Source organism: Ranitomeya imitator, chromosome 1 (assembly GCF_032444005.1).
Source record: "Ranitomeya imitator isolate aRanImi1 chromosome 1, aRanImi1.pri, whole genome shotgun sequence".
Taxonomy (NCBI): Eukaryota; Metazoa; Chordata; class Amphibia; order Anura; family Dendrobatidae; genus Ranitomeya; species Ranitomeya imitator.
Window position 1 is genome coordinate 629,946,871 of NC_091282.1, and position 14,505 is coordinate 629,961,375.

The 14,505-nt window shown below is 45.7% G+C and overlaps 1 protein-coding gene across 2 annotated transcripts in view; it reads right to left on the minus strand.

The window, feature by feature from the left end:
• The window catches only part of LOC138657978 (uncharacterized), a 64,954-nt gene extending 53,404 nt beyond the window's left edge, over positions 1 to 11,550 (minus strand). For both annotated transcript variants that reach the window (XM_069745567.1, XM_069745566.1), the window contains exons 1-2: positions 11,451 to 11,550; positions 7,449 to 7,539 (exon numbers count right to left, since the gene is read on the minus strand). In XM_069745567.1, coding sequence (XP_069601668.1) covers positions 7,449 to 7,539 — 91 coding nt within the window. In that variant the 5' untranslated portion in view covers positions 11,451 to 11,550. The remainder of the gene's footprint in view (positions 1 to 7,448; positions 7,540 to 11,450) is intronic.
• Between the last annotated feature and the right edge of the window lie 2,955 nt (positions 11,551 to 14,505).

Consider the following 14,505-nt stretch of genomic DNA (forward strand, 5'->3'; position numbering starts at 1 on the left):
TGTCTTGCTTGCTGGAAGCTCTGGGACGCAGAGGGAGCACCTCCGCACCGTGAGTCGGTGCGGAGGGTCTTTTTGCGCCCTCTGCGTGGTCTTTTTGTAGGTTTTTGTGCTGACCACAAAGCAACCTTTCCTATCCTCAGTCTGTTCAGTAAGTCGGGCCTCGCTTTGCTAAATCTATTTCATCTCTGTGTTTGTATTTTCATCTTTACTCACAGTCATTATATGTGGGGGGCTGCCTTTTCCTTTGGGGAATTTCTCTGAGGCAAGGTAGGCTTTATTTTTCTATCTTCAGGGCTAGCTAGTTCCTTAGGCTGTGCCGAGTTGCATAGGGAGCGTTAGGAGCAATCCACGGCTATTTCTAATGTGTGTGATAGGATTAGGGATTCCGGTCAGCAGAGTTCCCACGTCCCAGAGCTCGTCCTTTATTATCAGTGACTATCAGGTCATTCCGTGTGCTCTTAACCACCAGGTCCATTATTGTCCTGACCACCAGGTCATAACAGTACAGGTGGCCCAAAGTACTAATGCATCTCAATAGAGGGATAAGAGAAGTTCTGAGACCATTTTTTTTCTTTGCAGTGTGTTTCGTCTCTCTTTTCCCCTTTACCTCTGGGTGGTTCAGGACACAGGTGTAAACATGGACATTCAAGGTCTGTCCTCTTGGATGGATAATCTCACTACAAGGGTACAAAACATTCAAGATTTTGTGGTTCAGAATCCGATGTCAGAGCCTAGGATTCCTATTCCTGATTTTTTTTTTGGTGATAGATCTAAGTTCTTGAATTTCAAAAATAATTGTAAATTGTTTCTTGCCTTGAAACCTCGCTCCTCAGGTGACCCTGTTCAACAAGTAAAGGTCATTATTTCTTTGTTACGTGGTGACCCTCAAGACTGGGCATTTTCCCTTGCGCCAGGAGATCCGGCATTGCGTGATGTTGATGCGTTTTTCCTGGCGCTTGGATTGCTTTATGACGAACCTAATTCAGTGGATCAGGCAGAGAAAATCTTGCTGGCTCTGTGTCAGGGTCAGGATGAAGCGGAGATATATTGTCAGAAGTTTAGAAAGTGGTCTGTGCTCACTCAGTGGAATGAATGTGCCCTGGCGGCAATCTTCAGAAAGCGTCTCTCTGAAGCCCTTAAGGATGTCATGGTGGGATTTCCCATGCCTGCTGGTCTGAATGAGTTTATGTCTTTGGCCATTCAGAACGATCGACGCTTGCGTGAGCGTAAAGCTGTGCACCATTTGGCGGTACTATCTGAGCATGGGCCTGAGCCTATGCAATGTGATAGGACTTTGACCAGAGCTGAACGGCAAGAACACAGACGTCGGAATGGGCTATGTTTTTACTGTGGTGATTCCACTCATGCTATCTCCGATTGTCCTAAGCGCACTAAGCGGTTCGCTAGGTCTGCCACCATTGGTACAGTACAGTCTAAATTTCTATTGTCCGTTACTCTGATTTGCTCTTTGTCATCCTATTCTGTTATGGCATTTGTGGATTCAGGCGCTGCCCTGAATTTGATGGACTTGGAGTTTGCCAGGCGCTGTGGTTTTTTCTTGGAGCCCTTGCAGTATCCTATTCCATTGAGAGGAATTGATGCTATGCCTTTGGCCAAGAATAAGCCTCAGTACTGGACCCAATTGACCATGTGCATGGCTCCTGCACATCAGGAGGATATCCGCAATCTGGTGATGCATAATCTGCATGATGTGGTCGTTTTGGGGTTGCCATGGCTACAGGTTCATAATCCAGTATTGGACTGGAAATCTATGTCTGTGTCCAGCTGGGGTTGCCAGGGGGTACATGGTGATGTTCCATTTTTGTCTATTTCGTCTTCCACTCCTTCTGAAGTTCCAGAGTTTTTGTCGGATTATCGGGATGTATTTGATGAGCCCAAAGCCAGTGCCCTACCTCCTCATAGGGATTGTGATTGTGCAATTAATTTGATTCCTGGTAGTAAGTTTACTAAGGGCCGATTGTTCAATTTATCTGTGCCAGAACACGCCGCTATGCGGAGTTATATAAAGGAATCCTTGGAGAAAGGCCATATTCGCCCGTCGTCATCACTGTTAGGAGCAGGGTTCTTTTTTGTGGCCAAGAAGGATGGTTCTTTGAGACCTTGTATTGATTACCGCCTTCTTAATAAAATTACAGTCAAATTTCAGTATCCTTTGCCGTTTCTGTCTGATTTGTTTGCTCGTATTAAAGGGGCTAGTTGGTTCACCAAGATAGATCTTCGAGGGGCGTATAATCTTGTGCGTATTAAACAAGGCGATGAATGGAAAACAGCATTTAATACGCCCGAGGGCCATTTTGAGTACCTGGTTATGCCATTCGGGCTTTCCAATGCTCCATCAGTATTTCAGTCCTTTATGCATTACATCTTCCAAGAGTACCTGGATAAATTCCTGATTGTGTATTTGGATGATATTTTGGTCTTTTCGGATGATTGGGAGTCTCATGTGAAGCAGGTCAGAATGGTGTTCCAGGTCCTTCGTGCAAATTCCTTGTTTGTGAAGGGGTCAAAGTGTCTCTTTGGAGTTCAGAAGGTTTCATTTTTGGGGTTCATTTTTTTCCTTCTACTATAGAGATGGACCCTGTTAAAGTCCAGGCCATTTACGATTGGACTCAGCCGACATCTGTGAAGAGCCTGCAAAAGTTCCTGGGCTTTGCTAATTTTTATCAGCGCTTCATCGCTAATTTTTCTAGTGTTGCTAAACCGTTGACTGATTTGACCAAGAAGGGTGCTGATGTGGTCAATTGGTCTTCTGCAGCTGTAGAGGCTTTTCAGGAGTTGAAGCGTCGTTTTTCTTCTGCCCCTGTGTTGTGCCAGACAGATGTTTCGCTCCCGTTTCAGGTTGAGGTTGATGCTTCTGAGATTGGAGCAGGGGCTGTTTTGTTTCGCAAAGAAGTTCTGATGGCTCAGTGATGAAGCCATGTGCTTTCTTTTCTAGAACGTTTTCGCCTGCTGAGCGTAATTATGATGTTGGTAATCGAGAGTTGTTGGCCATGAAGTGGGCATTCGAGGAGTGGCGTCATTGGCTTGAAGGAGCCAAGCATCGCGTGGTGGTCTTGACAGATCACAAGAATTTGACTTATCTTGAGTCTGCCAAACGGTTGAATCTGAGACAGGCTCGATAGTCGTTATTTTTCTCCCGTTTTGATATTGTGGTTTCGTACCTTCTGGGCTCTAAGAATGTGAAGGCTGATGCCCTGTCAAGGAGTTACCGGTATCTGTATGTACCGGTATAGTTACAGTACCCGGGGGTTAATGTGCCGGGGGCGGTCCGTGACCGCTCCTGGCACATAGTGCAGGATGTCATATGCGATAGGCAGCTGACACCCGGCCGCGCTCCCTCGTGAGAGCGGCCGATCGCCTATGACGTACTATCCCGTCGGTGGGAATTAAAGCCCACCCCACCTCGAAGGGATAGTACGTCATATGGGATTAAGGGGTTAAGGGAGAATTTAAAAAAAAAAAAAAAATACAACAGTATTATAGACACTAGGCTTTCTGTGCAGCACAATTTGAGAGAGATAGCACACACGACTGGCAATCAAGCATAAATGCAAATATTAATCTCCCACTTTTTTTTTTTTAAGGGAGAATTAACCCCCCCCCAAAAAAAAACAGTATTATAGACACTAGGCTTTCTGTGCCCCAAAATTTAAGAGAGATGGCACACACAGGACTGGCACTCAAGCAGAAATGCCAATATTAATCTCCCACTATTTTTTGGTTTCTGGGAGAATTATCAAGAAATCAGGCCCAGTATTACACACTAGGCTTTCTGTGCCCCAAAATTTGAGAGAGATGGCACACACAGGACTGGCACTCAAGCAGAAATGCCAATATTAATCTCCCACTATTTATTTTTTTTCAGGGAGAATTAAAAAAAAAAAAAAGAAACTGTCCTACAATTACTATCTCCCTGCAGTAATCTCAGCAAGGTATGGCAGGCAGCAATAACAAGGAGTGGACTGCTGCACAAATTAAATCAAAAGTGTGGACAAACAAACAAGATAGCTGTGCAGAAAGGAAGGAACAACAGGATTTGTGCTTTGAAAAAAGCAGCTGGTTTGCACAGCGGCGTACACACAGCAATGCAGCTATCAGGGAGCCTTCTAGGGCAGCCCAATGAGCTACAGCGCTGAGGAAAAAAAAATGTATCTTCCACTGTCCCTGCAAACAAAAGGTGGTGTTGGACAGTGGAAATCGCTACAGCACAAGCGGTTTGGTGGTTAATGGACCCTGCCTAACGCTATCCCTGCTTCTGACGAAGCGGCAGCAACCTCTACCTAGGCTCAGATCAGCAGCAGTAAGATGGCGGTTGGCGGGAACGCCCCTTTATAGCCCCTGTGACGCCGCAGACAGCAAGCCAATCACTGCAATGCCCTTCTCTAAGATGGTGGGGACCAGGACCTATGTCATCACGCTGCCCACACTCTGCGTCCACCTTCATTGGCTGAGAAATGGCACTTTTCGCGTCATTTAAATGCGACTTTGGCGCGAAAGTCGCGTACCGCATGGCTGACCCCACACAGGGATCGGGTCGGGTTTCATGAAACCCGACTTTGCCAAAAGTCGGCGACTTATGAAAATGAACGACCCGTTTCGCTCAACCCTAGTCTGCAGGCGTCACATTGCGTTTGCAGAGCCCCTAATGTACCTAAACAGTAGAAACCCCCCACAAGTGACCCCATATTGGAAACTAGACCCCCCAAGGAACTCATCTAGATGTGTTGTGAGAGCTTTGAATCCCCAAGTGTTTCACTACAGTTTATAACGCAGAGCCGTGCAAATAAAAAATATTTTTTTTTTCACAAAAATTATTTTTTAGCCCCCAGTTTTATATTTTTCCAAGGGTAACAGGAAAAATTGGACCATAAAAATTGTTGTCCAATTTTTCCTCAGTACGCTAATACCCGATATGTGGGGGGCAACCACCATTTGAGCACATGGCAGAGCTCGGAAGGGAAGGAGCATCATTTGGAATGCAGACTTAGATGGATTGGTCTGCAGGCGTCACATTGCGTTTGCAGACCCCTTAATGTACCTAAACAGTAGAAACCCCCCACAAGTGACCCCATATTGGAAACTAGACCCCCAAGGGACTTATCTAGATGTGTTGTGAGAACTTTGAACCCCCAAGTGTTTCACTACAGTTTATAACGCAGAGCCGTGAAAATAAAAAATCTTTTTTTCCCACAAAAATTATTTTTTAGCCCCCAGTTTTGTATTTTCCCAAGGGTAACAGGAGAAATAGGACCCCAAAAGTTGTTGTCCAATTTGTCCTGAATACACTGATACCCCATATGTGAGGGGTAACCACCGTTTGGGTGCATGGGAGAGCTCGGAAGGGAAGGAGTGCCATTTGGAAAGCAGAGTTAGATGGAATGGTCTGCAGGCGTCACATTGCGATTGCAGAGCCCCTAATGTACCTAAACAGTAGAAACCACCCACAAGTGACCCCATATTGGAAACTAGACCCCAAGGAACTTATCTAGATGTGTTGTGAACACTTTGAACCCCCAAGTGTTTCACTACAGTTTATAACGCAGAGCCGTGAAAATAAAAAATCTTTTTTTTCCCACAAAAATTATTTTTTAGCCCCCAGTTTTGTATTTTCCCAAGGGTAACAGGAGAAATTGGACCCCAAAAGTTGTTGACCAATTTGTCCTGAGTACGCTGATACCCCATATGTTTGGGTAAACCCCTGTTTGGGCACACGGGAGAGCTCGGAAGAGAAGGAGCACTGTTTTACTTTTTCAACGCAGAATTAGCTGGAATTGAGATCGGACACCATGTCGCGTTTGGAGAGCCCCTGATGTGCCTAAACAGTGGAAACCCCCAATAATAACTAAAACCCTAATCTAAACACACCCCTAACACTAATCTCAACGGTAACCCTAAAGACACCCCTAACCCTGACACACCCCTAACCCTAAAAAATTGGACCCTAAAAGTTGTTGTACAATTTGTCCTGAGTACGTTGATACCCCATATGTGGGGGTAAACCACTGTTTTGGCGCATGGGAGAGCTCGGAAGGGAAGGAGGGCCGTTTGACTTTTCAATGCAAAATTGACAGGAATTGAGATGTGACGCCATGTTGCGTTTGGAGAGCCACTGATGTGCCTAAACATTGAAACCCCCCACAAGTGACACAATTTTGGAAAGTAGACCCCCTAAGGAACTTATCTAGAAGTGTGGTGAGCACTTTGACCCACCAAGTGCTTCACAGAAGTTTATAACGCAGAACCGTAAAAATAAAAAATCATATTTTTTTACAAAAATTATCTTTTCGCCCCCAATTGTTTATTTTCCCAAGGGTAAGAGAAGAAATTGGACCCCTAAAGTTGTTGTACAATTTGTCCTGAGTACGCTAAAACTCCATATGTGGGGGTAAACTACTATTTGAGCGCATGGGAGAGCTCGGAAGGGAAGGAGCGCCGTTTGACTTTTCAAGGCAAAATTGACAGGAATTGAGATGGGACGCCATGTTGCATTTGGAGAGCCACTGATGTGCCTAAACATTGAAACCCCCCACAAGTGACCCCATATTGGAAACTAGACCCCCCAAAGAACTTATCTAGATGTGTTGTGAGAACTTTGAACCCCCAAGTGTTTCACTACAGTTTATAACGCAGAGCCGTGAAAATAAAAAATCTTTTTTTTCCCACAAAAATTATATTTAGCCCCCAGTTTTGTATTTTCCCAAGGGTAACAGGAGAAATAGGACCCCAAAAGTTGTTGTCCAATTTGTTCTGAGTACACTGATACCCCATATGCGCGGGGGAACCACCGTTTGGGCGTATGGGAGAGCTCGGAAAGGAAGGAGCGCCATTTGGAAAGCAGACTTAGATGGAATGGTCTGCAGGCGTCACATTGCGCTTGCAGAGCCCCTAATGTACCTAAACAATAGAAACTCCCCATAAGTGGCCCCATATTGGAAACTAGACCCCCCAAGTAACTTATATAGATGTGTTGTGAGAACTTTGAACCCCCAAGTGTTTCACTACAGTTTATAACGCAGAGCCGTGAAAATAAAAATTTTTTTTTTTTCCACAAAAATTATATTTAGCCCCCAGTTTTGTATTTTCCCAAGGGTAACAGGAGAAATAGGACCCCGAAAGTTGTTGTCCAATTTGTCCTGAGTACACTGATACCCCATATGTGGGGGGGAACCAGAGGCGTAGCTAGGGGTTCAGCCTAGGGGGGGCGAGACATCTGAGTGGGCCCCTAACCTCTGATTACAACTATGGTGATGCACCCCAATAGTGGACGTAGGAGAACGTCAGCAGATGATCCTGCTGCAAGTAAAAAAAAAAAAACATCTCCACAAGACCAATACTGATATTACCACCATATTGTGACCATATAGGGGTAGATACCAGTCCTACAAAGCATACAAGTGATTACAGCACAGTTACAGGTGGTGACTTACCACTGACGTTCTTTCTGATGGAATCGTTCACTTTTCCCGTCTTTTCCATCTGGTCCAGACCGACATGGCGACTTCTCCACCCAGGACTCATCTGCAGAAATTACAACAAAGACACGTTTCACTTCTCACATTCCAGCCATCACCATCTATTCCCAACCTGCACAAACCCCTCATCCTGCTGATATCCCAAATACTGAGCCGCTGCCGTCTGTGTCCCTATTACTGCACCTGCTGTGTGGTACAAATGTAATGCTCCTCATACTGCATCACATAGTAATGCCACCACTGTGCCCTTACATAGTACAATGTCTCCTTTGTGCTCTCACAGTAGCCCCAAACTCTTTACAGGCCCCACAGTAGTCCCCACACTGTATATAGGCCCCTACACTGTATGATGGCCCGACAGCAACCTTCAAACTGTATAGTGACCCCTGCGTTAGCTCCCACACTGTATAATGAGTCCTGCCTTAGGTCCCACGCTGTGTTACGGCCCCCACATTATCTACCACACTTTATAATGACCCCTCCATTAGCTTCCACACTGTATAATGACCCCTGCATTAGTGTCCATGCTGTATAATGGAACCTGCTGTAGCTCCCACTCCTTGGATTCTGGTCACTGTCTGTCCCTCTCTGGGGGCTGATACTGGCACAGCCGTGAACTATATGACAAAGAAATAAATAGAAGAAACTGCCAGTGGGTGTGTATAGAGGCCATCATATGGGTATAGCTCCCTGAATGTGTCCAGGTAACCCTAAAGGAATACTCTTGTCTGGACAAGACATCAAAGAGGGAATCGGAAATGAGGGAATCAGAAAATAGAGGGGGAGGTAGAATATTACCCATCTAAAGAAAAAAGTACACCCCCTGGCTCTTCAGTTCCTTTTTCCTCTTCTCCCCCTTGGGGATCTTGTGGTTTAGACTGAGTATATGTAAATGGACCCGCACCCATATGTGATTTTCTATATGCACCTACTTGCTGTTTCTATTTTCTTCTGTTTGGCTATTTATCATCTTAATATATATACTTACCTTGTAATGTCACATCCTGTTCCGTCCAGATGTGTCCGGATCCCAGAATTCTAAGAGGCGGAAGTTCACCGACCTCCATATTGGGACACTCAAGTGATGGGTGTCTCAATTTGGAAACTTCTTATGGTACCAGCCTCTTGCGCGGTACTACCAGCGGAACACCGTCCACCACACATACACTGTATACGCCGTACGCACCACACACACTGTATATGCCGTAGGCAGTACACACACACTTTAGGCCAGCTTCACACTCAGCGTATGAAAATACGGTCCGTATATTACGGCCGTAATACGCTGAAATGTCCCGAAAATAGTGGTCCGTAGCTCCTCCGTAGGCAGGGTGTGTCAGCGTTTTTTGCGCATGGCATCCTCCGTATGTAATCCGTATGGCATCCGTACTGCGTGGTTTTCTCGCAGGCTTGCAAAACCAACATACCGCTATAGAAATGATCCATGTGTCCCAAAAAGAAAAAAAAATATATATATATACTGTCTATATATATATATATATATGTCATTAGACACATATATGTATATATATTAATATTTATTCCAGCGCTATACAGCTTGAAAGCCGGTAATTCAATTACCGGCTTTTTCTTTCTCCTTCTTAAAACCCGACATGATTTGAGACATGGTTTACATACAGTAACCTATTCTATGTGTACACATTTATTCTACCTATTGGACTGTAAGCTGTCAGTGTGATTTTACTGTACACCGCACTGAATTGCCGGCTTTTCTCTCTAACAGCGCTGCGTATTTCTCGCAAGTCACACTGCTTGTCCGTGTGTAATCCGTATTTTTCACGCTTCCATAGACTTTCATTGGCGTATTTCTTGCGCAGTACGGTGACAAACGCAGCATGCTGCGATTTTGTACGGCCGTAGAAAGCCGTATAATACTGATCAGTAAAATACGGCAAATAGGAGCAGGGGCATAGAGAATAATTGTGCCGTATTTTTTGCGAGTTTTACGGACGTAGATTCTGCGCTCTTACGTCCGTAAAACTCGCAAGTGTGACGCCGGCCTTATACTCATCCTCTTGCGCGGTACCACCAGCGGAACACTGTCACACCACACACACACACACTGTATATGCCGTACGCACCACACACACTGTATACGGCGTAGGCAGTACACCCACACTTTATACTCATCCTCTTGAGCGGTACCACCAGCGGAACACCGTTGCAAACATGCCACTGCCGGGATCAGCCGAATGACTCACTGACCGCCGCCATCTGTGTACAAGAGCAGCGCATAGCACATGGAGTAGACAGGTCAAAGAAGAGAGCAAAGACGGGGGAAAGAGAGAGTGGATAGGTGGGTGAGCACATGGGGGGGAGAGATTCTCAACGCTACAAAGCCTGCCCTCATCGTGACATAACTGCCCTCCCAATGCGATAGCATCGGGTCTCCATATAGTAAATATATATTCATCCTCAACTTTTTTAATAAAAGGTTTTACCTTTTATTTTTCATATTTCGTGTTTTTTATTTTTCGTGTTTACCACCTTAGATCTACTGATATGAAATCATGCAGACACTGGTCTGATAGGATCCTGTCCCAGGCTACAGGATAGAACATATATAAGGGTTGGTGTCTTATCAGACCAGTGTCTTTATATATATATACATATATACACTAGATGGTGGCCCGATTCTAACGCATCGGGTATTCTAGAATATGCGTGTCCACGTAGTATATTGCCCAGCCACGTAATATATTGCCCAGTCACGTAGTATATTGCCCAGCCACGTAGTATATTGCCCAGCCACGTAGTATATTGCCCAGCCACGTAGTATATTGCCCAGCCACGTAGTATATTGCCCAGTCACTTAGTATATTGCCCAGCCATGTAGTATATTGTCCAGCCACGTAGTATAATGCCCAGCCACGTAGTATGTTGCCCAGCCACGTAGTATATTGCACAGCGACACGTAATATAGAGACTTAAAAAACAAATAAACATATACTCACCTTCCGAAGGCCCGTTGGAAGTCCTGCTATACTCACCGTCCACCGCCTTTCTCGCTCCTCTGGACGCTCCCGGGAACGCTCCATTGCAAGCGGCAGCTTCTGGGCCCAGGGCTGGTGTGAGCAGGACCTATGATGACGTCGTGGTCACATGAACGTGATGTCACGGCAGGTCCTTGTCGCACACCAGCCCTGGGAGCGGAAGCTGCCGCTTGCAATGGAGCGGTCCCGGGAGCGTCCAGAGGAGCGAGAAAGGCGGCGGAGGGTGAGTATAGCAGGTTTTTTGTTTTTTTTATTATTTTTAACATGACATATTTTTACTATTGATGCTGCATAGGCAGCATCAATAGTAAATAGTTGGGGACACACAGGGTTAATAGCAGCGGTAACGGAGTGCGTTACACCACAGGCCGTTACCGCTGCCATTAACCCTGTGTGAGCGGTGAGTGGAGGGGATTACGGAGCGGGCGCCGGGCAGTGAGTGCAGGGGAGTAGGGGAGGGACTAATCGGACTGTGGCCGTCGCTGATTGGTCGCGGCAGCCATGACAGGCAGCTGCCGAGACCAATCAGCGAATGAACTAATGAATAACCGTGACAGAAGGACAGACAGACAGACGGAAGTGACCCTTAGACAATTATGTGTATATATATATATATATATATATATATATATATATATATATAAATATATATATATATATTGACAAGACTGGTCAGTAATATGCACTCATAGACGTGACCCTGGCTGCAGGACCCCACACATAGGGATATTTGACTCTTTCTCATATATGGTATATATAGGTAAGAGACATACCGTATATCCTCACGTGTGGGGTCCTGCAGCCAGAGTCACGTCTATGAGTGCACATTACTGACCAGCCACCATAAATCTCAGTGCCTTAGAAACTGCAGATACAGCACAGGAATCCTGTTGGTCTTATCAGGAGAGCAGCAGAGTAGAGCAGAAGTGCCAGCTGTACTTACACCACTGTGTCCTGCTCCTCTCTCACTGGAAAAAGATGCTCCTTCCTGTCTGCTCTGCACTCAGCAGACATTGCATGCCCCCTCAGCGTGCAATGTGGGCGTGTCTTCAGTGAAGGAAGGCAGCTGTGAGGTACAGTGCTGGTACTCAGCGTGTATTAGCAAGGGGGGGGGCTTTGGGAAATATGCTCATTGCTCCTCTCTCTTCAGCCACTGCCCGCAGTAGTGCAGGGAGAGATCATGTCTCCCTCTTCTCTACCGCGGGCTGTGCACGCTCATATAATTAAGTGTAGCATAGCTCCGGGTGGGCCCCTATGAGCGGTGGGCCCGGGGCGACCGCACCCTCTGCTCCCCTGGTAGATACGCTACTGGGGGGAACCACTGTTTGGGCGCATGGGAGGGCTCGGAAGGGAAGGAGTGCCATTTGGAAAGCAGACTTAGATGGAATGGTCTGCAGGTGTCACATTGCGTTTGCAGAGCCCCTAATGTACCTAAACAGTAGAAACTCCCCACAAGTGACCCCATATTAGAAACTAGAACCCCCAAGGAACTTATCTAGATGTGTTGTGAGAACTTTGAACCCCCAAGTGTTTCACTACAGTTTATAACGCAGAGCCGTGAAAATAAAAAATCTTTTTTTTCCCACAAAAATTATATTTAGCCCCCAGTTTTGTATTTTCCCAAGGGTAACAGGAGAAATATGACCCCATAAGTTGTTGTCCAATGTGTCCTGAGTACGCTGATACCTCATATGTTGGGGTAAACCCCTGTTTGGCCACACGGGAGAGCTCGGAAGGGAAGAAGCACTGTTTTACTTTTTCAACGCAGAATTAGCTGGAATTGAGATCGGACGCCATGTCGCGTTTGGAGAGCCCCTGATGTGCCTAAACAGTGGAAACCCCCCAATAATAACTAAAACCCTAATCCAAACACACCCCTAACCCTAATCTCAACGGTAACCCTAATGACACCCCTAACCCTGACACACGCCTAACTGTAAGAAATTGGACCCCAAAAGTTGTTGTACAATTTGTCCTGAGTACGCTGATACCCCATATGTGGGGGTAAACCACTGTTTGGGCGCATGGGAGAGCTCGGAAGGGAAGGAGGGCCGTTTGACTTTTCAATGCACAATTGACAGGAATTGAGATGGGACGCCATGTTGCGTTTGGAGAGCTACTGATGTGCCTAAACATTGAAACCCCCCACAAGTGACACCATTTTGGAAAGTAGACCCCCTAAGGAACTTATCTAGATGTGTGATGAGGACTTTGACCCACCAAGTGCTTCACAGAAGTTTATAATGCAGAGCCGTGAAAATAAAAAATCTTTTTTTCCCACAAAAATTATATTTAGCCCCCAGTTTTGTATTTTCCCAAGGGTAACAGGAGAAATAGGACCCCGAAAGTTGTTGTCCAATTTGTCCTGAGTACACTGATACCCCATATGTGGGGGGGAACCACTGTTTGAGCGCATGGGACAGCTCGGAAGGGAAGGAGCGCCATTTGGAAAGCAGACTTAGATGGAATGGTCTGCAGGCGTCACATTGCGTTTGCAGAGCCCCTAACGCAGGGGTCCCCAACTCCAGTCCTCAAGGCCCACCAACATGTCATGTTTTCAGGATTTCCTTAGTCTTGCCCAGGTAATAATTGCATCACCTGTGCAATGCAAAGGAAATCCTGAAAACATGACCTGTTGGTGGGCCTTGAGGACTGGAGTTGGGGACCTCTGCCCTAATGTACCTAAACAGTAGAAACCTCCCACAAGTGACCCCATATTGGAAACTAGACCCCCCAAGGAACTTATCTAGATGTTTTGTGAGAACTTTGAACCCCCAAGTGTTTCACTACAGTTTAGTACGCAGAGCCGTGAAAATAAAAAATATTTTTTTCCCCACAAAAATTATATTTAGCCCCCAGTTTTGTATTTTCCCAAGGGTAACAAGAGAAATAGGACCCCAAATGTTGTTGTCCAATTTGTCCTGAGTACACTGATACCCCATATGCGGGGGGGGGGAGGGAACCACCGTTTGGGCGCATGGGAGAGCTCGGAAGGGAAAGAGCATCATTTGGAAAGCAGACTTAAATGAAATGGTCTGCAGGCGTCACATTGCGCTTGCAGAGCCCCTAATGTATCTAAACAGTAGAAACCCCCCACAAGTGACCTCGTATTGGAAACTAGACCCCCCATGGAACTTATCTAGATGTGTTGTGAGAACTTTGAACCCCCAAGTGTTTCACTACAGTTTATAACGCAGAGCCGTGAAAATAAAAAATCTTTTTTTTTCCACAAAAATTATTTTTTAGCCCCCAGTTTTGTATTTTCCCAAGGGTAACAGGAGAAATTGGACCCCAAAAGTTGTTGTCCAATGTGTCCTGAGTACGCTGATACCCCATATTTTGGGGTAAACCCCTGTTTGGGCACACAGGAGAGCTCGGAAGGGAAGGAGCACTGTTTTACTTTTTCAACGCAGAATTAGCTGGAATTGAGATCGGACGCCATGTCGCGTTTGGAGAGCCCCTGATGTGCCTAAACAGTGGACACCCCCCAATTATAACTGAAACCCTAATCCAAACACACCCTTAACCCTAATCTCAACGGTAACCTTAAACACACCCCTAACCCTGATACACCCCTAACCCTAATATAAACCCTATTCCCAACCGTAAATGTAATCCAAACCCTAACCCTAACTTTAGCCCCAACCCTAACTTTAGCCCCAACCCTAACTGTAGTCTTAATCCTAGCCCCAACACTAGCCCTAGCCCTAACCCTAGCCCTAACCCTAATGGGAAAATGGAAATAAATACATTTTTTAAATTTTTTTAATTTTTCCCTAACTAAGGGGGTGATGAAGGGGGGGTTGATTTACTTTTATAGCGGGTTTTTAGCGGATTTTTATGATTGGCAGCCGTCACACACTGAAAGACACTTTTTATTGCAAAAAATATTTTTTGCGTTACCACATTTTGAGACCTATAATTTTTCCATGTTTTGGTCCACAGAGTCATGTGAGGACTTGTTTTTTGCGGGACAAGTTGACGTTTTTATTGGTAAC